This window comes from Phoxinus phoxinus (genome assembly GCF_949152265.1).
Source record: "Phoxinus phoxinus genome assembly, chromosome: 14".
Classification (NCBI taxonomy): Eukaryota; Metazoa; Chordata; class Actinopteri; order Cypriniformes; family Leuciscidae; genus Phoxinus; species Phoxinus phoxinus.
The window spans coordinates 18,889,638-18,913,301 of NC_136889.1; the positions used below are offsets into that span (position 1 = coordinate 18,889,638).

Consider the following 23,664-nt stretch of genomic DNA (forward strand, 5'->3'; position numbering starts at 1 on the left):
TTTGTCTGGCTCTGGGAGTGCTGTGTGAGCAACGTTCACATTAAAATCTGACACCTGCTTACATTTACTATGTCCAACACCTTGAGAGTGTTTCCACCATAGTGCAACGGATTTGCTTCAGAGCACTTTCTAGAATTCAAATGTCCCATTACACCAAAGTAATTGTTTACATGGTGTATGTTTAATAGCAGTAATACAGCTGCCTGTGCTGAATTTAACACATTGCAACATAATACACCATGATAACAGTGTCCCTCGAATCATTACCTACACTATTCTTAAATACTGACCCTGAACTTTTGAATTTATGTACACCGGTGGCCAAAAGTGATGTCCGGCCTAGAAAAAAATTGACATCACCCTTTATTCAAATATTGTTTAAAAACGTATTAAACGTTTGGTATTGCGTAGTTGTGCTTGAAATCAATTGTTTTATTTGTGATAAAGCAATGAAACACACCAAATTACAAACACATGCAAAAACAAGTTAGAACCAACAAAATATTAATAACTGATAATGTTGTAGTCAATGTATAGGTTTTTTTTCTTCTGTGAGCTGTTTGTTTTTCTATAATAAAACCGCTTATCTTTTTTTGCCAAATAATTTGGTCAGATAAATACATTGACCAAGATTAGGGTTTTATTCTTCCCTTGTATTTAAAAAAATATAAAATATTTTCCTCATATTTTAACTATTTAATCAAACTTGTAGGGTCATTAAAACATATCCCATCCAGACATCACTTTTGGCCACTACTGTATATCCACAACTGGATGTCAATATCAATATAGATTTAAACTGGTTAAATGTTCCAAGAATCTACGCACCAGATTAGACGCGGTTACACTACAACTGGAATTCCAGACAGGGTTTTCCCTGGAGACATATTGGGAAAGACGGACATTCCCTTTTGAGGTTAATCTGGTCTGATAATGCTCTACACCACTGCCTCCATAAGGACTTTTAAATTACAGCCTTGCGATTACAGTCTGCAGGAGAAAAAAGAAAAGAAAAAACAGACGCAAAAGATCAACATACCCCTGTAATTCTTGTAGAATATATGAAAATACAATTTCAGGATAAGATGATTTACTAATTAATTACCAAATAGCTAGACTTCCTTTTGCATAGTTATCATGAGATGTATTTCTAAAGAAAAACACAAATTTTTAGAACGGAACCATAACCTCTTAATAACGAAAAATGCACTTGAGCCTAGTGCTCAAATAATAAATAAATAAAACTAAAAAAACAAACACAAGAGTGAAAACAGAAAAAATGCAAATATATGTAGAGAAGGGTTTATTCTGCAGAAAAGAGAAACACTGTTGTTGAATACCACTTTCATGAGTCATTTTTCAAAATTTCAAAAAGATTGATCAACTTTAAATAAACACCAGAGCAAAACGTATAAATGTATCCTAAATCTATATAATTAAGTGCACCTAACTGTTATGAAAGATATAGTAACCAAAAAGAGATTTACTAAGGCAATTTTCTCTATAAAAAAAAAAAAATCCACTTTATATTAGGCCTCAAAGAAATATTTGGTTTGAACCCATTGAATTAGGGGTCCGCTGTTTTAATCTATTAACAACAATTTTAAAATGTACAGGTCATTTTTACACTTTAATCCTCTCCTTCTTTGTTATACCGGTACTTCAATTATGTGTGCGATATTTTTCTCCAAATTGTATATACATAATCTATCTTTCTACCTTAGAAAGAAATCTGAATATTGCAGATACATTTTAGCTTATCCCCACTGCATAAGCAGTGAAAAATATGATGATGATCGATGTACAAATAAATAACATACCTGCAGACTTGTACTGCATGGGAGCATGTGCAGCAGTCTAAATCCATGATCAAATGTCACTTCTCGATTAACTGTTATTGTATCTGCCACACCAAACGGCCAACCATTCATAGCACTCAAAATGGGAGGATTTTGAAAGAGTAGGTAGCGTTTTTGCAGAAGTGGAAACGGTTTAATAAATCCATTTGTGTAGTGGATGCCAGACAGCATCAGACAGTCTCTCAACACACTAGAAAAACATTAAACGCCTCTCTTTGTCTAAAAATCAGACTGAATGTTTGCACGACATTAAATAAATGTTGGGAGAATGTCACAAGAATATTCGATAATGTAATCTTCCACAGTTTGCAAACTGAATTTGATTCTGTCAAACTTAGGACTCAGTTTAGTCTAATTTAACGAGCATGGGCAGCCCTTACATGCTTTATCTTTTTCATTATAATGGCAATTCGCCATTTTAGTAAATATTTGAATCCGTGACATGGCCCAGTTTCTGTTCCATCAGCTGGAACGTAGTGTCCTGATAAGCTAAAGTGCTCTGAGTGGCAGTACAGGTAGACAATCACTGCTTGAGTAAATCTTTCAGCACGGCCCCACCGCTGGACTCGGCTGACACGGGTACAGGTGTGAACGTTGGCAGGGCGTTTGAGATGGGCTTCATAAGCAGGTGTCCCCCAGCTCCTGCAGTGCTGCCTGTACCTGCGGGATTGAGAAGGGGTACGGCAGCAGAGCGGGGCGCCAGGAAAGGGTTTAAATCCCCAGTGCGCTTACCTGGGCCTGAAACACCTGAAAGAACATGAGCAGCGTTAGAAGTGATCACAAATACGCAGGCCTGTTCATACAAAGAATGATAACTATAACGTTAAGGCCTTGTCCACACTAATACGGTTTCGTTTTGGCCATCCGTCCACACTGAGGCGGCGTTTTTATTAATGAATACAGAGTGGAGACTGTCAGAACGGAGGAATTTAAAAACGATGACGTCAGTTTAGTCATGTGACGCATATTGTACCAATAGATATTCATGTTTACACCGGTATTGTGCTTGTTATATGCTATTCACTTTCACACTGTTGCTAAAATATATTACTTTGCATATCTTCATGTCACAGTCCTGCAAATATGACAGAAAATTTACCCACATTTGCTGTCCTGCAGCAAAACATGAGAGCAGTTGCGTTTTAGACCAAACATATGGTGACGACTGTGCTCCTGGACGCATCAGTAATGGTGAGATATTTTGCTAATAAAATTATCCTGCCAGAAGAATTGCGTGATAACTTTATTATTATTTTTTTCCGTCTGTATCATCTCAGTGAGCTTTTGTGAGGTTTTACGCATGTGCAGTAAGATGAATATAGCGTTTTCAGGCGTTTTACAAAAGTTTCTCATCCACTCTGAAACGTCAGGAAGCGCTAGTGTGGACAGAGTTTTTAAACGAAAACAGCGTTTTCAAATGCATTTGGATTCATGTAGACGTAGTCTAAGTGCATGCTGTAGCTGTCTGTCGCTTTAAATGCTCAGGCTCTTTAAGGTTGGGCAGATTTTGATTGGCTATCAATGTTTCTATCATTCATCAGAAGGAAAAATAATCATTCTGAAAGCATTTTTTTTTATCTTTAAAAATTACCTTTAAACATAAAAATAGGGGAAATTATCATGGACATTTAAATATCCAATATCGACTGATACCGATCCATTAAAAAATAACCTTGCACATAAGCCAGTACCTATTTTTTATTTTTTAAAGAAATAACCGATATGGTACCAATGTATCGCACATCTCTATTTTGATGAGACGTTGTACCTGATGCAGGTGTGTTAGCAGTACTCCGGCCAGGTGGGGGCGCACTCAGGGGCTTGATGTCATAAACAGGCAGTTTAGGGGCAGGGAGTGCAGGAGTAGACTCTACTTCCAGGAACTTCACGAACATCTCAGAGAAGGACTTTAAACACAGACACTAGTGTAAGTGGAAGATGCACTTGTGTAATAATGAAGGTGTGCAAGCATTAGCATGTGTGCCCACCGAATTAAGGTTTTGTGCGTGTGTAGGCCTTTGGGGGGTGTTGGGTACACTCTGAACGGCTCTGCCTCCCAGCCAACTCGAGACCCATCCGGTCATCCCACTCTTGCCCTCTTCTTGTAACAACTGCAAAAAGATAAGTCTTAAGTCAGTTAGTTAGACCTCAGAGGGAGTGTTTATATGTGTGCTGTCTTTGGTTGTGTTTCAGAGAGTTGTATTTTTCCCCTCTTACTTAAAACAAGATAACTGTACAAAGTTCAGCGAAATACTGATACAGAAAAGAAAAGAAAAAAACACTGTCCTCAGAGCACTCAGACTAGAGCAAATGAATGCTATCTTTTAAATAAAACCACTGAATCAGACTTTATCCCCCCCCCAAAAAAAAGAAAGAGGCAGACCGGGGATATTTTTAGCCTTTAGAGTTGTAAACAAAGAGGTCTTGAGTGGAAACTTAAACTTAATGTGTAGCATAAAAAAAAGTGAAGGTGTGGGGAGGAGTGGAGAAAGAAATTATGGGTTAAAATGGAAAGTGGACTGTGTGACCCAGAAAAAAAAAAAACAACGCGCACACGCACACACACTTTCCTTCTGTCTCTTTCTTCTCCTGGGGCTGTTGGGTAATTCTGCTCACCACTTACTGAATAGTTGGAGTCTCTCCTGCCAGACCCCAGCCTACTTCTATGGGATTGTGGGTAAGGAAATGCTTTAGGTGCAGGATTGGCATGGGCCCGTCATCTAATTTAGTATTTGTCCGTCTCCCAGGCAGTCTCTCTCTTTCTTCCTCTGTAACTCCTGATTTCTGCCTACTGTCTGTTCATCTACTATTGCTTAATCAGTATATTAATGAAACCATTCAATGAAAAAGGTAAATCCCCATTGGTAAACTTAGCCATTGAAATTATTATCATCTAGAAACTAAAGTACTTGAAATTTCAAAATATTTTCACAAAAACTGTAAGAGGATAGTGGCTGCACTAATCAAACACAATTATTCATTATACTTAATGAATAATCCAGAAAACCCCCTCACCCAACAACAAAACCAGGTGCCAAGGTGTCTGTGACAACCCCCCGAAAAGGGAAGAACAGGACCCTGGCTACCATGGCTGTAAAGGCACGCCAGTGAGATAAGACGGCACAACAAAATGTGGAAGGTGGCCACATGCAACAGCACAGGCCATATGAAAGATAGACATAGGCCCATAAAATTGACTTCTCTCCATTAATTCATAAACAAACCTTTCCATGAATTAACATGCATTTATCCAGGACATTGTGTGTATCAGTACTGTATTTTTGTATTGTATACTGTTTTATGCATGCCTTATGATAGAACTACTAGTTTATGTAACATCTATATCATGCTTGATATAAAAACGAATCCTCATTTAGTATATTACACATTAGTGCTTATGCTTATATTAATTTAGAGTACGAAGGGACACAAAATTCCAGCCCACTCTTATCATGCAAACAGTTCTTATTCTAAACAAAGTAACTTTTCCCACTTGAAAATTACACCTCTCGCATTAGGTCAAGCCCAACTCGACCTCTGCGGAAGTTAAAGGGCCCTATCTCAGTGTTCACTGCTCTTCTTCTGGTTGCTGTTTGTGTGGGACCTCACTTGGTCCCAGGGCCAGCGCACCCGTGCCGCCAGGGCCCTCACATCAAGCCATGTCATAACTTTCCTCTCTCCCGACAACGACAGAGTCAGGCTAACATCGCAAGTTTGTAATTTCTTAATTCAACCCAGAAGAACTTGATTGCAACTTCATCATCATCGAACTACTGAACCATCAAGACTTTCTCCTGAGACTGCTTCCGAGCGCTCGTTCAACAGCTAAGACATTGCAAGTATATCGTACATTTAACTCACTAAACAGAGGTTTAGCATAAGCTTGTATAATGTGGTTAAATCCACGAATAGCTTTCATTCATTTGCTTTCACTCTCCATTTACCCATGTATGCGTGATTGTGTGTATGTATTTGTTCAGACCAGTTATGTATTTGTGATTTAGTTAAATCAAACTTTTGTGCACATTCATGCGAGTATTCTGTGGTCACTGCTTGTGACCACAGACGACTCTGGGGTCACAAGCAGACTCTGTCGTTTACAGCTACGTGCTCTTGAGTAGCACGAAAGAAAGAAAGAAAGAAAGTTATTTTTCTGTGGCCACAAAAAATATCCTTTCTGAGAGTTGATAGACTGAGTGTTCACTGGATGAACAGGTTAATTGATTGTAATAATAATTCTGCTACATCAAGTTAATTCTATAAACTGATCCAAATATTTATAATTAATTATAATTAAAATAGTTATACTATTGTAGCAAATTAGCTCAAAAGTGAAATATGAATAATTCATTATATCAATGACACTAAAAAAAAAAAAACTGAGCAAAATGGCAAATTAGGTATTGTTTCAGCAAAATCATATTCAGTATGATTCCATTCTGGTATGGGACAATCCAATTAAAGGGATAGTTCACCCAAAAATGAAAATTAGCCCATGATTTACTCACCCTGAAACCATCCTAGCTGTATATGACATTCTTCTTTCAGACGAATACAATCGGAGTTATATAAAAAAATGTCCTGGCTTTTCCAAACTTTATATAATGAGTCAATGGGTATATTTTTTTGGAAGTCCATCAAAGCGCATACATCCATGATAAAAAGGCTTGAATCGGCTCTGGCGGGTTAATACAGGTCTTTTGAAGTGAAGCGATGTGTTCGTGTGAGAAAAATATCCATATTTCAAGCTTCATCGACTAAAATAACTAGCTTCCGGCGGACGGCCGTACGCAAGTCGACTTACACCAAAAGAGTAACCCATGTCTTGAACTTAACGCACAACATAATGACGAACGGGGTTGCCCAGCCGTTTGTTTGAACCGCGAGAGGCGTCAAAGATTACGCTACATTCTACTTCATACACATACATTGTCAAGTGTTACTCCTTAAAGAAAAAAAAAAAAATTTTTTGGGTGACCTATCCCTTTAATTCCCAATTCCCATTCCCCCCCTTACTGAATATCCAGTTTCACTCGGAAATATGACACATTATGAAAGTAAAAAGGGTTGAACAATTGCAGCGTATTTCATTGCAAAAGAAAAAATTCCATACGGATTTTGACCCTTTGAGAATAGTGGCTAAAAGATTACGGCTTTTCCAAGAAAAAAATTAAGCCACATCCTGCTTTATCATCAGAACTGATCTGTCCTAGTTATTGAGAAATTCAGCCCCACCAGGATCAAAACGGAAAAACAGATATTCGAATAGAAAACAAATCAGCCCTATTAGCAGTGTGCCAAATGAATGTGGTCATATGCGTGCGGGGTTTCCGGGGATGCTGGCATGTCATTTAGCACAGGCGGGAAGAGCAGAAGTCTCTATACCCTGATTTCCAACAACGACTAAACGCAACTTAAAGTCATCCTTCAAAGAACTCAAAACAAGAAACTTTTTCAACAAGACCAGCGTGGGCAGCTCGGGGCTTGTGCCAAATTAAACACATGAGGTAAGATGAGTGGAAAAATCTTTTTAACATCTGATAAACATCCTCAATGCTGACATCAAACATGAGATAGTTGAGAAAAAATACAAAAAAAGTATGGGCGGAGAACCGAACATCAGGAGTCAGGAGGTCAAATATTAAATCCACACTTGTTTAACCATGAAGTTTCAGAGGTGAGATGAGGTCTGGAGCAGAGCCACATTTGAGACTGATGAAAATTCAAAGGAATTTTACAACAGGGGTAGGATAGAAAGGAGGAAATGAAAAAAAGTGAAGGCTGCTCCTCCTCTTTGAAAAATTGGACATAACAATATTCACTGAATGTGAATCCAAAGGCACGTGCACATTTGCATTTGTGAAGATGAATACATAAAAAAAAAAGTGAATGCAAAAGGGAGGATAAAAAGAAATGCACATGATGAGAAGCAGAGAGCGCTGACCTACCTCGCCCACCTCATCTCGGTCCAACCCAAGCACATTACCCATAAGCCTCAGCACCTCAGAGCGCTTGTTTCGGGGGGTGTGAAAATAGCCCATGTAAAGATTCTTCATCAGAACCCTGTGTCAGCAATTAATGATGTTAGATGATTTTTCACAGGAACACCCTTTTGAAAATATTTGGATCTAAATATATATGAAATATGTTTCCAATGCAGACTGTGTTTTGGACTCACTTATCCACTTTGCCTTCGGTGGTGTTCAGGAGGTTCATCAGTTTCCTCTGAGCCTCTTCCAACATATCCTGTCTCACATCCACTGCAAAACAGACACAAGCACAGGTTTGAGTATTATGTGTTATTTTATCCTTCATTGCTGTCACAGTTTGGGTCATGAGTTATGGCTAATTCATAAAAACCAACACCTTAATAAAGAAATAATTTACTTTGCTAATGTCTGGCTTCTATCAGATATGGCTTCGTCTAAGTTTGTGTGTAGGATCCATTTTCTTTTCACATACAAGTGATTTTTTAGTTAGAATAATTTAATTTTACACACACAGAAAATGGGTTAAAATGGAAAGTGGACTGTGACCCAGAAACACAAACACACACAAGATTGTGTTTATGTTTTAAGTTCAAAAGGGCTTAGGGTCAGTCATTTTTTTAAACAAAATTAATAAATTTTTTACTATAGACTGGAGTAATGACTGTTTTGCTTTGCCATCACAGGCATAAATTGCATTTTAAAATATATATACAATAAAAAAACAGTTTAACAGTTATTACACTTTAAATTGTAATCACATTTCATAATATTGCTGTCTTTATTGTAATTTTGATAAAATAATTGCAGCCTTGGAAAGCATAAGAGACTTCTTTCAAAAACATTAAAGTCAAAATTAATTACACCACTATTAAGTTCCTTATAAAGTTACAAGCCACCAGCAAGCAAGTCTTTTATTTCTAGCCAAAGTCAATTTTACTTGAAGTTGGCGAGAGTTAATTTTGGACACTGTATTTGTGAGATGCAGACAGAGCTTTCAGCAGAAGGTGGTATGACTTTATTATCCGTTAATGCAAACAGTCGAGAACAAGTGTTTGCATAGAACTAATAAGTATGTGTGTGCGCACCTTAACATAAACAGCGGTATTGGGTTAAGTGTGTCTGGGAATGTCTCATGGAGTAATGACAAGGAAGTGTGTGAGTATGACGTGCTCTAAATGCCTTTATCACCAACACCCGTCACCGATCCAGAAGGTTTGGCGGTTCGGCTTTTGAGAACTCTTTTCCTCTGAGACTTTACCTCCAGAGACCACATGAACTCAGCGATAAGAGAGGGTGAGAGAGTTTCTGTCTGCGCTAAACACCCTGGAATGTCTGTCGGCTGCACTTGTGCTTTGCTAAGCAGAAATTAACCGTTCTCGATCATTCTGTCTACGTTCTCCTCAGTCGTTCTTTGACAGATGCAGTAAAAATCCCAGCGCTCATCCCTCACCTTCCTCTCCCTCTTAGACCGACAGCCCCGTATTGTTGATTTGGGGCTTGATACGGACAGAGAAGAAAGGGATGGCTGAGATAGAAAGGCAGGGTGGATGGAAAAAGAGAACCTTTGTCTACACACTTTGGCTACTGACACGCCATAAATATTGTCTCTCTGACAGAAAGGAGATGCGAAGGAATGCTAAACATCTATACCATCTACAGACCTGGCATCTCTCTCACAAACGCACACGTGTGTTTCTTAGTGTCTGCACAGATATTAATCAAACTTAAACCACTACATAAAGCACAGTCTCAAAGAGTCAAACATAATTTAATGGTTCCTGATGTTTCTAGCCCTGTTGACATTCACAAGACTCTTCAGAAAAATGGTTTACAGTGCTACAAACCTAATCTCAGAACACGTGTCATGAGTTTTGTGGCGACTGAGCTTGAGACAAGTCTTTTTGAGGTGCACTCTACGTCTCAACATTTTATGGGGTTGTGTCTGGAGTGATAGATGTTATATTATTAATGCTGTACAGCACAGAATCATGTAACAAAATGAAATGCAATAAAAATTAAGGCTGCCCCCGACTAAAGATTTTTCTAGTCGACTAGTTGTCGATAATTTAAGCCATTAGTCGACAAGTTGCACATTTATAATATTAATTTAATTACTTAAATATATATGGTATATGGAGAGGGGTGGCATCGCAAAATGGTTTGAGTTTCAGGGCTGAGAAAGATTATTATATGTGATATTGTTAAAATCGATCTACATTACAGAGAAATACTAACCCATAATAATGAGCATTTAAAATATAAATTAAGCACTCAAACACACACAAAGCTTGCCGCAGTGCACCAGCAATAGTAATGATTATGAATGTGTCGGGGGGAAAAAACTAAGGAGACTGTCTGAACATTTTAATTATTTATTAATAAACTAATGTTTTCTGAGTCAATGACGACGACAAAGATGAAGATAGCTATGCCGACTCTCATCTCCACAGTATAGTAGATGCGTTTATGGAGAGAAATATATGTTAATACATTCTTAATTAGAATCAAACTGAATCAGGAAATAAATGCTGATACTCAGTGTTAGTTTTCTCTGTGGTTAACATTAATGGCAATTTTTTTCTGTATTTTTCTTTTTCCTTGATCTCAGCTTGGTGCTTTTCAAACAGAGGACCGGGGCTTTAGCAAGCACCCAAAGGGGCCACAAAATTACTTTAAATGATTTATATATTACCGGTATATATATATATATATATATATATATATATATTTAAATTAAAATGAATATTAAATACATTTATATTTTCCTTTAAATAACTATTATTTATATTAAAATCAGAATCTTGAATCATATAGAATCATATTATAAATAACATTTAATTAGTATGGCTTTGCTCCCAGTTTTTGTTATTAAAGTTTGAAAACAACGAGTCATTGTCAAATTTACAGCCGAAATACAAGAGGGATTATTTTAGCCAATATGGGGGCGGAGTCCGACACTCATCTTCAAATATTGTGTCGAACAACTGGGGCCTTCAAGCCAAAAGGTTGAGAAGCCCTAGTTACACAATGAGGTGAAATGCTGAGAGGATTTATTAAGAAAGTTCTCCAGCACTGATTTCAACATGGTCATTCAGTCGATGACATACTGTCTCACCTTGTTTCTTCAGATCTTCTATCTGTTCCTCTCTGAGGTCCAGCTGATCAGTGAGGCGGGAGGCAGATTCGAGAGCTGCGTTCGCTTCATCCAGGTTTATCTAAGATTACACACACAGACATTGAGCAATGCTATTAATACTTGTGTCAAGCAGAGTGCAGAAAGGACAGAGGTTTGAACTGACTTGCAGAGCGGCAGCCTGATCCGCAAGATTTTCTGCTTTATTTCTCCACTCTTCTTTCTCTCTCTTGTATTTTTCCAGTTCTGCCGAGTACATGGCTTTTTCTTCTGTAAAGAGAAATAAAGATGTCAACTTTGTTCAGGATTGAAGACTTATTGCAGATTTCTCTCTTAATTCAAACATTTTAAAAAAGGAAAGAAAAAAATATCAAAAAAATGTACACTCTAATCAACATTTGTAATTTATTTAATGGTCATCATTCCATACAAGAAAAAAATGCTTCATAAATTATACCAAAAATGGAATAGCAAAAATAATGTACTCTTGCCTAGTTGAAACTGTTCTAGCACCATCTGCAGGTTAGAAAGTGACACTGCATACTGGTTGACCTGATCCTGAGTGGAACGGAGCTGAATTAGTGCTTCATCTCTTTGTCTGACAGCACCATTTAGCTGCTCCTGAAGAGACTCCACCTGCAGGCTTGCCTGCTGACTACATACATGCACACACAGAGACATTGGTGAGGCCTTAAACAATACAATGGGTACATAAAAAAAATGGGCTGCAAGCATACAGTATTTAAACATTTTTAAATAGACTGCAGCCATTAACATTTTGTCAGAACCTCTAGAAAATTACATGTTATTTTATTTAGTTGTCTGTTCAGAGTCATAGGAGATTCTTGACCTCTATTTGGAAAAAAAGAAAAAAGAAATCATGATTCTCAATTTATCCAGAATCGTGATGCTCTAGTTGGTATGAATTGGTGTGAAAGCAAAAGCCAGGGAGTGTGTTGGAAGGAAACTCTGGTTAGGATCAAACAAGTCTTTCCAACTGACAAAAACCCTCTTACTCCCACCTTGCGCTCTCCACGGCGTTAGAGGAAGACGCCAGCCGCTCTTCTAGGAGTGCCACTCTGCGTTTCAGCTCGCCCTCTCTGTCCTCAGCTCCCAAAGCCTCACGCGTGTACGAATCCTCAATCTCTAACAGGTGATTGCGCAAACGCTCCACCTCCTGCTTCAGGCGCTGCTCCTTATCACGCATATGTTGCAGCTACACAGAAAAAAGTACAATAATTCCTCAAATAGTATTAATATATTTGTAATGGATTCAATAGGTATTAAAGATAATTGGGAGATGGTAACAGTTCATATTTTATGTAAGGCAATAAAGCACAGTAAAGATGTATAATCTTGGTCTTTGTTACCTCACTCTGCAGAGCAGATGTCTCCATTTGTTTCTGTTTGAGAGCCATCATCACTTGATCTCTTTCCTGCTGAAACAATACTGCCTTGTCCTGCATGGACCTGATTTCATTCAACAGTTGGTTCAGCTCACCAGATTTACCCTACAGTACAGACAAAGGCAGAACAGATTAACTTCACAACACATAAAACCAGAGCAAAAGTTGTATGCCTACATTGGCATTAACATTATGAAAGTGCATTGTTTCCACTGTAGTTTATTTTGGGGGGTGGGTGAACAGGAGAATTTAAATAAATTAAATAAAAAAGTTACTACCCTTCAAAAGATTGGGGTGTATACATTTTAATATATATTTTAAAATGTAATGTATTTTTGTGAATTTACAGCAGTTTTTACTCTAGTCTTTAGGTTAACATGATCATTCAGAAATCATTCTAATATTTGCTCAAATAAAATGTATCAAAGTTGAACACTTTTTAAATAAGCTTCAAAATCTGACAATATTTTTTAAAGTAAACATTAAATGATGTCATTTCTGACCCAAAATGGAATTTCTAAAATAATCATGGTTACGAAACCATACAGCCATCTCTGCAAGTTAACTCATTCCATGCCATTGATGGAATTTTCTGGCTTTCCATGTTTTTACTGTTATATGGTAGGGGGCGCCATTACACATTTTCTAAAAAAGAGTACTGAATCTCCTCAAAACACATGCAAAGAAGATGCAGAAACAATCGATATCATATGCATATGTAAAATAATGCGATCATCAACATTAAACATAAAAATCAAAACTGCCTAATGTTACTGAAAGAAAAGTCGACCCAGGATGAGCTACAGGACTGTGCATGCTTTGGGGGTGTTGATGGACTCAATCTACGTTTTGATCATCATTCTGAATCCAGACTCGTCTTTAACAAAAATGCAATTTTTTTTGCTTTTTTTCAAATGAAACACCCATATTCAAATGATGATTTAAAAAAAAAAAAGACGGCATAAAACTAGACTAAAATGGGATTTTTTTTGTTTAAAAGCAGAGGGTCTGTTCTTTAATCATACAACAAAATATTCTGGGGGCCATGAAATATTTGTGAAAATAATAATAAAAAAACACTAGCGGTGGCTAGCAACGCTGGAGGAGAAAGAGTTAACTTAGGATAGGATAAGATATTTTACAACATACACAAATAAACAAACCTGCTCTTTATCTTTTAGCATCTTCTCCATGGCAATGGCCTTTTCATTCACAGCACTGAACTGAAACTCTCGCTCCCGAAGCAACAGTGACACCTGCATGTTGGTCTCCTGCAGGGCACGGAACTCTGTCTCTTTCTCGCGAGCTTTTGCTGCTATCGCTTCATTCTCCTCCTTTAAATTCTTCACATCGAGTTCCAGGATCAGTGCACGCTCTTTGAGGTTCGTCACAGCCTGCTTCAAGACCTCGTTGTCATTCTCACGGTTACGTAAATTTTCACTCACCTAGAGTGTACAGGGGAAAAAAAATTATAGATACCCTCTATCTAAGGTACTGCACATCTTACAGCTTTCCCTACCAACCATTCAACAAATTAGAATTGTAAGCCACCTGACTGAGCTGGTCTCCCTTGGTCTTAATGAGTAGATCTTTCTCTCTGAGGGAGCGGTGTAACGATTCTTGCTTCTCTCTGGCATGCTTGAGCTCCTCTGCATGGCTTCTCTGCTCACTTTCAGACAGAGAGGCAGAATTTGACAAGCGATGATTGTTTTCCTGCAGAGTTCTTATCATGCTTTCCTTCTCTGCTAATGTTCTCTGCATTGACTGCAACTCCTGATGTACACTCTCATCTTGGCCTGGTAGTGCTGCCTCCTTCAGGTTTGGAGGAGCAAAAGCCTGGGTAGCAATCATAGCAGAAACGTCTGGAGATTGCTTGACACTGCCTAGCTTCCCAAGCAGCACGTCTTTGGTGCTGCTCAACTGGCTGATGGTCTGCTGCACCTGTACCAGCTCTTGATTCAAGAATCCCAGCTTTTTCTCTTTCTGCTCATAGCTCTGAATAAGTCTGGTGTAATCCACCGAGAGCTTTGAGCTGCAGTCGCTGTCGGCAGAAACCTGCCCCTGAAGCTTGAGGAGCTCCTCTTGCAACTGAGCAGATTCATGCTGCATGTTCCTCACCGTCGTGATTACCTGCTGTTTCCATTCTTCCATCTTCTTCACTTGTTGTTTGAGGGTGTCACGTTCATGTAGGAGCTCCTCAAACTGGTTGCTGCTAACGCCTCCTGAGCCACCGCTCATGGAATCGCTGACGCCAGTTGTCTGAAGGACAGAGACCAGGGTCTGACATTTTTGAGTCAAGGCGTCAATCTCGATATCCTTCTCACGGATGATGCGGGAGAGGTTCTGAATGGTCTCTCGAAACATCTCTTGACTGCCTGAAGGGTCGCTCATGGTGGAGAGCCGCTGGTTTTCTTGCTGGAGCTTCAACAAGGCTGCTTCCTTGGCTGCAACAATGTCCATAATTCGATGGTAATCGGAGCGCAGTTGGCTGTTCTCTCTGGTTTTCTCGTTGAACACGGCCAGCACCTGTTCACGTTCCACCGCATATGCTTGCAGTTGCTGCTGCAGGAACACCACATCTTGACCATGGCCACCAGACACTCGAGCGTGCAGCGCCTGGATTTCTAGATCTTTTTGAAGGACCATTTGTGACAGTTTTCCCAGCTCATTTTGAGCGACCACAAGTTGGTCAAGCTGCTTGGTTAGAGAGAGGTTTTTCTCATTTAGCTGGTTAATCTCAGTCTCTTTCTCCCTAATCCCTTTCACTAGTTTCTCAATCTCTACTTTTGAAAGGTCGTGTTTCTCGTTACCATTTTCACCATTCAATGACTGGGTCTTGTCCTCCTGTAGGATTTCTACGGACTGTATTTGACTCTGTCCTTGTGTGCTTAGGCCCTCCACTTCTGACTGAAGCAGTACAATCTCCTCATCCTTAGCACTGATGAGTCTTTCATAATTGAGAGAGCTTTGTTCATGTCTTGACCGTGCTTGCTCTATTTCACTCTGTAGCACCTGTAGAGAACGCTGGGACTGCAGCGTTGTGGCCTGCTGCTCCTCTGATACCGTCCTCAGAGCTTGGACCTCTTCTTCGAGCTGATCTCTGGCACTTTTGAGCTGGGTCACCTCTGCCTCAAGCTCTGTGATGATGTCCAGTGTCCGAGGCTCTGACAATAACTGCGGTCTGCTTTGCTGGTCCCTCACACGGTCAATCTCTTCTTTCAGATGGCTGTTATCTTCTTTCATGGCTCCAAGCTGTTTGTCCTTCTCCTCCACTAACCTTCTCAGAGAGTCACACTCTTGAGTTACTCTTAAAACGCTACCCTCTAATTCCTTTTGCATTTCCACAGCTTGAGCTTTCACGGTTTCGGCAAATCCGTCCTTCTCCTGCAGAAGCTCTGTGAGTTGATTTTGACCTGCCACAGTGATGTCCAACATTTCGCTAGTGTCTTTGTGGTCAGAGACAATCTGCTCTATCTCACGCCTGAGCTCTGCAATCCTGAGATCTTTCTCCTGATTCAGTTTTACCATTCGCTCGTGTTCGGTCTGCAGTGCAGAGGCATCCATAGAGCGTGCTCTGGTCAGTTCATCGATTGTTTGTTGATACTGTTTGGCCTGATCTGATAGTCGCTTCTCAGATTGACTCAGCTCAGACTCTAACTGGCTTTTCTCGAGTTTCGAGGCTTCAATGCGGGTATCTTTCTCCAGGGACATCCTGCTTAGAGAGGCTTGACCATCTTGGATCTGCCTTTCCAAACGGTCTATCTTGTCCAAAGCCTGAGTGCTCTCTTCTTTCAACTTCCTATTTTCAATTTTCAATTCATAGTCTTCTGAAGCAGACCTTTCGAAGGAAGTCTTAATTTCTGCTAACTCTGTTCTTAAGTCCTGAATCTCTTTATCTCTTGCCTCAAGTACCTTCCTGTGTCCCTCAAACTCATTCCCTTGATCCCCAGAATGACTTAACTCCTCACGAAGGGTAATAAGTTCTGTCTCTCTCTCCTTAAGTGCCCTCTTGAGGTCGGCGGACTCCTGCCGCAGTTCTCTGCCCAGATCCTGTGACTTGCACAATTTTTCCCTCAACTCCTTTAGTGTGGTTTCCATTTGCTGCTTTGTCATGTGCAGTTCATTCAAGGAGAAGGCACTTTGACTTAGCTTCTCCCCATGGGCTTCCAGCTCCAGTTGAAGAGTCCGTCTCTGGTCAAGAGAGGAGCTGAGATCTGACTGAAGACGGGCTTCTTCTGCCTCAGCCTGTGTTTTCTGCATGGACAGCTGGTCCTTCACTGCAATAAGATGCTGGAGATGGAAAATAGAGTAAGTATGCAGTATATTAATTTAAATTTGAATCACATTTAACACATCCAATCATTGTTTTTTATGTCTTATAACCAAGAAACATTGGCTTAAAAATAATACCTGTGTGGCCTCCTGGTTCTGCTTGTCCAGTTCTTCCAGTTCAGAACTGAGTGTCTCTATATCAAGATGGGCTTGCTTTAGTGCTTGGTCCCGTCTGTCTAGCTGGCTCTTTAGGTCTGAAACTTCCTGTGACAGTTCCACAGCACTCTCTGACTCTCCAGTCCTGTGTCTCTCCTCGACCAGGGTCAGTCTCTCAACTAACGTAAGCTAAAAATAAAAATGAAACTAGTTTGTCTGATAAGCACATATTACCCTATGCATGATAACACGCAAGTGTCCTTTCAAAAGGCTACTGAAGTATTGTTTACCTTAAAAATATTTTTGGATTTGACAGATACTGCAATATCTGATTAAAAACAAGATTTTTTTAATTATTATTGTGTACCATAACTTTAACATATTCAAACCTTTTCTCTCTCCATCTCTTCCTTCTCTGTCCTGAGGGTATCAATGATGGTGTTGAGCTCCAGAATGTCAGCATGTTCCACTTCTTCTATAGGACCGCTCTGAATTATATGGAAGTAATAATAAAAAATAAATAAAAAATTTAAAAAGTATTATGACACTCGTTCCATTTGAAGAATAAGCCCAGATGTATTTCATATGGAAACCACAAAGTGTCCAAATACTGTCTAAATTTTTAACATTTACATCAATTGTTTTATACTTAGAGGTCATCGGATGCCAAATTCACTTTTATTTGGTGTATGCATATAAATGTGTCTTTGCAGAATGTGGACAACCACAACACAATGGAAAAAATCCATTCACTCCTCAAAAAGCCTAAACACTCAATAATCAAGCCATTTTCTGAGCAATATGATGTCATATTGCTCATGCTCCGCCCACGACCAATGACGCACTGTCCCGTATTAGCATATTTCCACCCTCAGCCATTTGTATACTGTCTGCCAAGGCAGTACTTTATGTGTCTTTTGTTGACGCCCCACGGAAGAGAAAGGTGGGGTGATCAGTTGCTCATTATCATTTAAAGAGACATGCACCGAAACGGGTTGCTGTGAACAGAGCTGTTGTTTTACACAACCATTGAGGAATTTTAACCAAAGTATGTTACAAACTTTACATGAAGACCCTAAAGAATCATACCAACTTGTGGAAAATGGGCATCCGATGACCCCTTTAAATCCTAAGCATGAATAAAAATTTCTAAATATTGTTGGGCCACAAACTTCTAAACTGTGCAGAGGAAGGTTTTCAACATATTTACCTCAGTGAGACTCTTCAATCTAGCCATCTCTTTCTCTGCACCTAAAAATAAAATACAAAAATATAACAGTTAATAGAGAGCAGTTTAGGAATTTCCCATTCAAGAACAATATATGATGTGATGAACAGAGTCATAATGATCATACACGATTTCTGGGGTTCTCTATACCTGCCAGAGCTTTTTTCAGGGTCTGTATCTCATTGTCTTGCTGGGCTTTCAGCATAGACTTCCCCTCCTGCTCCTGGACTCGATCCTGGAGTTCATTTACAGACTTCTGAAGGCGACTGTAATTTTGCAACAATTCTGTATTTTCTGCGGTAACCTCCTCCTTCTCCTGCTTTATCTGGGCTTTATGATGCTCTGCCTCCTCCAATCTGACCATTAGGTCTCTGTACTGTTTGTGCTGAAGCTCCGCCTCCTCCTGTAAAGACTGAATGGTCGATTGCAGCTCGTGAAGTTTGGCGGAGTCCTGCACTGTGGTTGATTTGACAACACTTCCACCATCTGGGGAAGAGGGAGATAAACACAGCGTTGTACTCAAAGTGCAACTGTTCATTTTAAAGTTAGATACCAAATACAAAACTAAATTTCAATTGCATTTAAAAAGTACAAAAAAGTCAAGACTCTAATTTTAATATGCTTCAATGCTCCTCCTCACCAGTCTGAAGCTGCTCCTCGAGCTCCTCGATTCTCTCCTCATACTCTGCCAGCTCCTGCCTGTGCCGTTTTGAGATTTCAGCCATTTTCTGCCTCTGGGCATCCTGCAAAGCTGCCAGTTCGTGCTGGTGCTCATCCACCTCCCGTGCCATTCCCTCTCTCAGCTCCTGTTTGGGTCCAAACGTGAATTAGGTTTAAAACAGAACCTGAGTGCGGGACCTGACCAACAGCAAAGCTCCAACTCTATGTTACAGTTCAAAAGATTTTTCACCTTGATCGTTCTTTGCATTTTCAGAACTTCACCCTGGTCTCCATTCCCATCAACTCCTGGGAGCTTTGATGCCTGGTAAATTAAAAAAAAAAAATCTAGTTCGATAGCTATACCATGACATATTTGTTAAACTGTATCCGAGGTAAAAATCAAAAGTGACCTGTGCAACTCTCCTCCAATGGGCCACATCAGCTTCAAGACGATGCACCTCATTGGAAAGACGGTTAATTTCCTGCTGCGACCACAGGACATCACTGAGGTCCACCTCGTCGCCATGGAAGCCTTGATGGACAGCTGAGGACCGGTGCAGAAAGGAAGACGAAGTAGTGGTAGTGGCAGCAGTAGTGACGGGAAGCACAGCAGCATCGGTGAAGGATGAGCTGGTCGCAGCTTGAGAAGAGTGTTGGAGTTTCTGAACCTCCTCCTGCAGACAACTCTGACGAGCCTTGAGGTGACTGATCTCCACCTTCACAGCAAACACACACATAAAACTATAAAATTTCAACTGTTCATTTTAAAGTTAAATACCAAATACAAATTAAATACAAAACTAATTTCAACTGCATTTAAAAAGTACAAAAAGGTACAAGTACAAAAACGTTCAGACTCTAATTTTAATATGCATCAATGCTCCCCCTCACCACTCTGAAGCTGCTCATTTTTTCACTAATATTAAATAAATGTTCAAGTCATAAAATAGAGCATAAGTGAAGTTAGTTTTGACCCAAACCTCTTTTTGTTGCAGGAGGGTTCTGTTTTCCAATGACTGCTGTTTGATCTGAATCTCTGCTGCCTCTAGCTTCTCCTCCAGCTCAGAGTTGAGTCTCCGCAAGCGCTCATACTAAACCACACAAAAATAAACACACAAAAGACAATTTTTTATTTACAAATTTTAGCATTCATGCATAATGTTTTGAAATGACTCATCCTGTAATTATTCAATGGTAATCCATTACGCAACATAATTTAAAGTAGAAATGTCTTCCTTTTAAAGCACACAAAACATTTTCTCATGATAGAATAGAGAAATGTCAGCATAATTTAGCAGATAATAGTAATAGATCATTAATAATAATAATTTAGCATAATTTTTTTGTGTGTGTTAAATTAATCACCTCAGATTTTTGTGTTACATATGAAGTCTCCAGTTCTTGAAATCTAGAGCTGGACACCTGCAGCTCAGACGCCGCAGCATCTGTAAGAAAGGAAGATAAAGTCATTGTTTCTGAAATAGCTGAGCCTACAATCTGTACATAAAGCTCAGTTGTACAGCAAGTAAGACTGACAAAATATTTTCATTTACATAAATAGAATATGTATATTTTTTTTTTATATATATTATGGGACCTTCTGTTCATCTGTAAACTGTCCAACATTTCAAGTCATAGGAAGAGATGAAGAAGACTAACTACTACACTGACTAACTACAAGACCTCACTGGTTAAAGGTGAACAATCTTTGCCAAGTGTGTAGAGTAGAGACATACTAAATCCACCCAGAGACTACCAAAATATCACATGGTTTTAAAGGACAGTTCTGTCAATTGTTGGGTGACTGTCCCTTTAAATACCAACATTCCAGAGGACATGGAGGATCAAGTTCCTCCCAGCAGCTGCACAGCCAGAGCAGATTACTACTACACGTAGGCTATATAACCCACGAGTACACTTGGAAATAAATACAGACTGGATTCTTAAGTAAATAACAGTAAGAGCACAATAGACTACTGTATTTAAAACTCTTAAGAGTAAAAAAAAGGTAACAGCATGCATGTTAGCACATTTGCAAGCTCTAAACAATAAGGCTCTATTTCAACATGGTTCAGTTCAGGTTCACATGACAAACAAGAAACATTTACACACAAAGGATACCGTCTCAAACACACTGCCAAATCTAACACACATAATACTAAGATGAAATAACTTCTTTTCATTATTTAATGCATTAAGAAACTCACACCCTCATAAAATGACAGAAGTGTCTTAAAAATACAATTGGGGTGGTGTAGCATAGTGTGTAACAGCAATAACTTTATTAAAAGTCCATTATTAGTTAGATAATCCCATTGAAGTATCACAAAGCTAAACATGGCTCAAGGACACAATGGCCATTGCTCATTGCTTGAATCTTATGGGGCTTGAACCAGAAATCATTTTAGCTAGAAAACCACACAAGTTAAAAGCACCTACTAAATAACTACTATACTGTGTAACATAAACAGTGATGAAGTCACTTCAATATAGTCTTTATCTAATGCAACAAACAACGGCCCACTTATATAGTGACAATTCCTCAGAAGTATTGCCTTGCTCAAGCCAAGGGCACACTGCATGTAGGTGGTCTGTTGTTGTGGAATGGGACAAACCCCTACAGGTGTCACACCTGCCACTTCCAGGCAGCCAGCCAAAGAACTCCTACTATACTATACCATCTGTAACACCTTTACAATACGTCTACGTCACACATTCTCTACGTCATTAATGCAAAATGACATGAAATAACAATAAAAAAAAAATAAAGTTAATGAAAATATATAAATCATTAACATGATTATTCATAATATATTAGGAATGAACAATAAATTATATTAATATTAATCTATATTAATAAATTATGATCAATGGTTTCCTCTAATGTTAGTGAACAGAACTATTTTGCCACACCACCTTTAGGCCAAATAGTATAGAAGTACTGTTTAGGCTTTATTTAGTATAATTTTTTTGAAAGCGCTAACAGGCAGGTCGATGCATCGTGAGACATGACAGATTGACTCAAGGTCTGTCTGCTTTGCTGGAAGCTGCTGATCAAAGTTCTTAGTGTGTGTGTGATACACTCCTCCAATGGTCAAAAAGGGCATATTTACTTTTGACACCAGTTTTTGTTGGTAAATTTGTTTTTGTTTTACAGAGCAGATATACATCAAGGAACAAGACAGAGATACCCCCACCGAGGTAGGCCAACTTCATTATTAAGTCCCCATTCACAAGGGAAAACAGAGGAAACCACAGAAGTCTTAAGAAAACTCCAGCACTTTCTAGATTAAGATAAAGTGACTAAAACCCAACCACAGCTACATCTTTGATAGGGATTCAACGGCTGTATGCAAACAAACCTCTTGTCTTACTATAATTACTTCATCCCATTATATAAGCGCACTGTAGCACCATATGACAATTGCAGAGAATGACAAGGTAATGACTATTCACTTTCAATGCATAGAACGGAAGATGCAGGTCCCTAACATTTCATTTTTTGTTCCTCAGAAGAAAGTCAGTCATTTATGTTTGGAATACCAAATGTAAACAATGATCATTTCTTAGAGGACTTTCTCTTTAATAAGTTTGGTTTCTTTTAGGAGATGCCAATGTAAAACAAAATGACATCTTCAAAAACCTGACAAAACAATCATATCTCAACAATCAGACAAAATCAACTAGCCTAGTACATTTTACTGAGAAATTAACTCTCAAGCATCTCTGGACTGACTGTATTCATAACCAATCAACATAAAACTGTCACATTCAGCAGCCTAGCCTACAGTTGTGCTCACTAAATATAAATGCATAATAAATACCGTACTTAAAAAAAAAAAACAGCTGTCCGACTGTACACAAACGTTAAAAGTCTGTATGGGAGGTGATATGATCTTCATGACTGTTGTCAACTCACCTCCCACTTCCTCTGCGCTTTCCAGGAGAATATCTTTGGTAAAATTAGAGATCTGTCCGGTAAACGAAGACAAGCTTCCCCCGACCTGACCCAGACTCTGACCCAGGCCAGAGCCCAACCCTCCCAGCCAGGATGACATGACGAGCCGAACCGGATCTAACCCTAAATCACCGTCCCGGGCCTTTCTCAGCACAGATCCGTGCGAACGAGGGTTTCATGTACTCAGGTTAACTAATAATGATTAGCGTTTATGTTGGTTTGTTTAATATAAGTAACTTAACGTTAACGTTTATAATCATTAATCAGCAGCAGATCCGGATTCCAGCTGGTTCAAAACTTCATGACATAAACAAAGACAAAACACCGGATTATACGCGTTAAATCCACGGCAATTACGAAGACCTGGTCGTCGGGTTATATCCACATGTGGTCAGGCAGGTTTCTGGCACGGGGTTGTTTTGGGTCGCTGTGTTTTTCACGCGGATAAGTGCCAGCTCAAACGCGGCCATCACAGCCCGACTGATGATCATCAGTCAGGGGACGTGGACAGCACAGATGGATTATGGGACGGTGGAGGACCAACATAATGCACCTCATACTTCCCACGCATCCACAGCGACGCCAATGGACACAACGAGTACTGCAAACCAGTGATAACAACTACTCTAACCTTTGTCTGTACGGTATATATACTTTTTCTGGGACAGCAAATGTGGTAATGTGGCAAATGTGAGAATATTCATATATTATGACATAATATATTTAGTATAATTAGGTTATATAATATACACACACTACTGTTCAAGTTTGATGGGTCAGACTGAGTAAGATTTTTTTTTAAAGAAATTAATACTTTTAATTAAGCAAGGATGAATTAAAATAATCAAAAGTGACAGCAGACTTTTACACAATTAGAAAAAAAATCTATTTCAAATAAATGCTGTTATTTTGAAGCTGCTATTCATCAAATAATCATAAAAAAAGTATAAAGGCTTCCACAAAAAATATTAAGCAGTAGAACTGTATTTAATATAGATAATA

The 23,664-nt window shown here is 39.1% G+C and overlaps 1 protein-coding gene across 1 annotated transcript; it reads right to left on the minus strand.

Moving 5' to 3' along the window:
• Positions 1-413: 413 nt before the first annotated feature.
• trip11 (thyroid hormone receptor interactor 11) lies at positions 414-23,290 on the minus strand. Its single transcript, XM_079634333.1, has 22 exons — positions 22,624-23,290; positions 20,070-20,149; positions 19,685-19,795; positions 19,115-19,420; positions 18,955-19,026; positions 18,685-18,850; positions 18,195-18,530; positions 18,027-18,067; positions 17,206-17,304; positions 16,799-17,005; positions 13,940-16,678; positions 13,552-13,833; positions 12,353-12,493; positions 12,005-12,198; positions 11,474-11,637; positions 11,149-11,252; positions 10,965-11,064; positions 8,038-8,119; positions 7,808-7,922; positions 3,848-3,970; positions 3,628-3,766; positions 414-2,606 (listed from the first exon to the last, which is right to left on the minus strand). The coding sequence occupies exons 1-22, from the start codon at positions 22,760-22,762 to the stop codon at positions 2,383-2,385; spliced, it is 5,964 nt and encodes a 1,987-aa protein (XP_079490459.1). The 5' UTR covers positions 22,763-23,290; the 3' UTR covers positions 414-2,382.
• Positions 23,291-23,664: the final 374 nt, after the last annotated feature.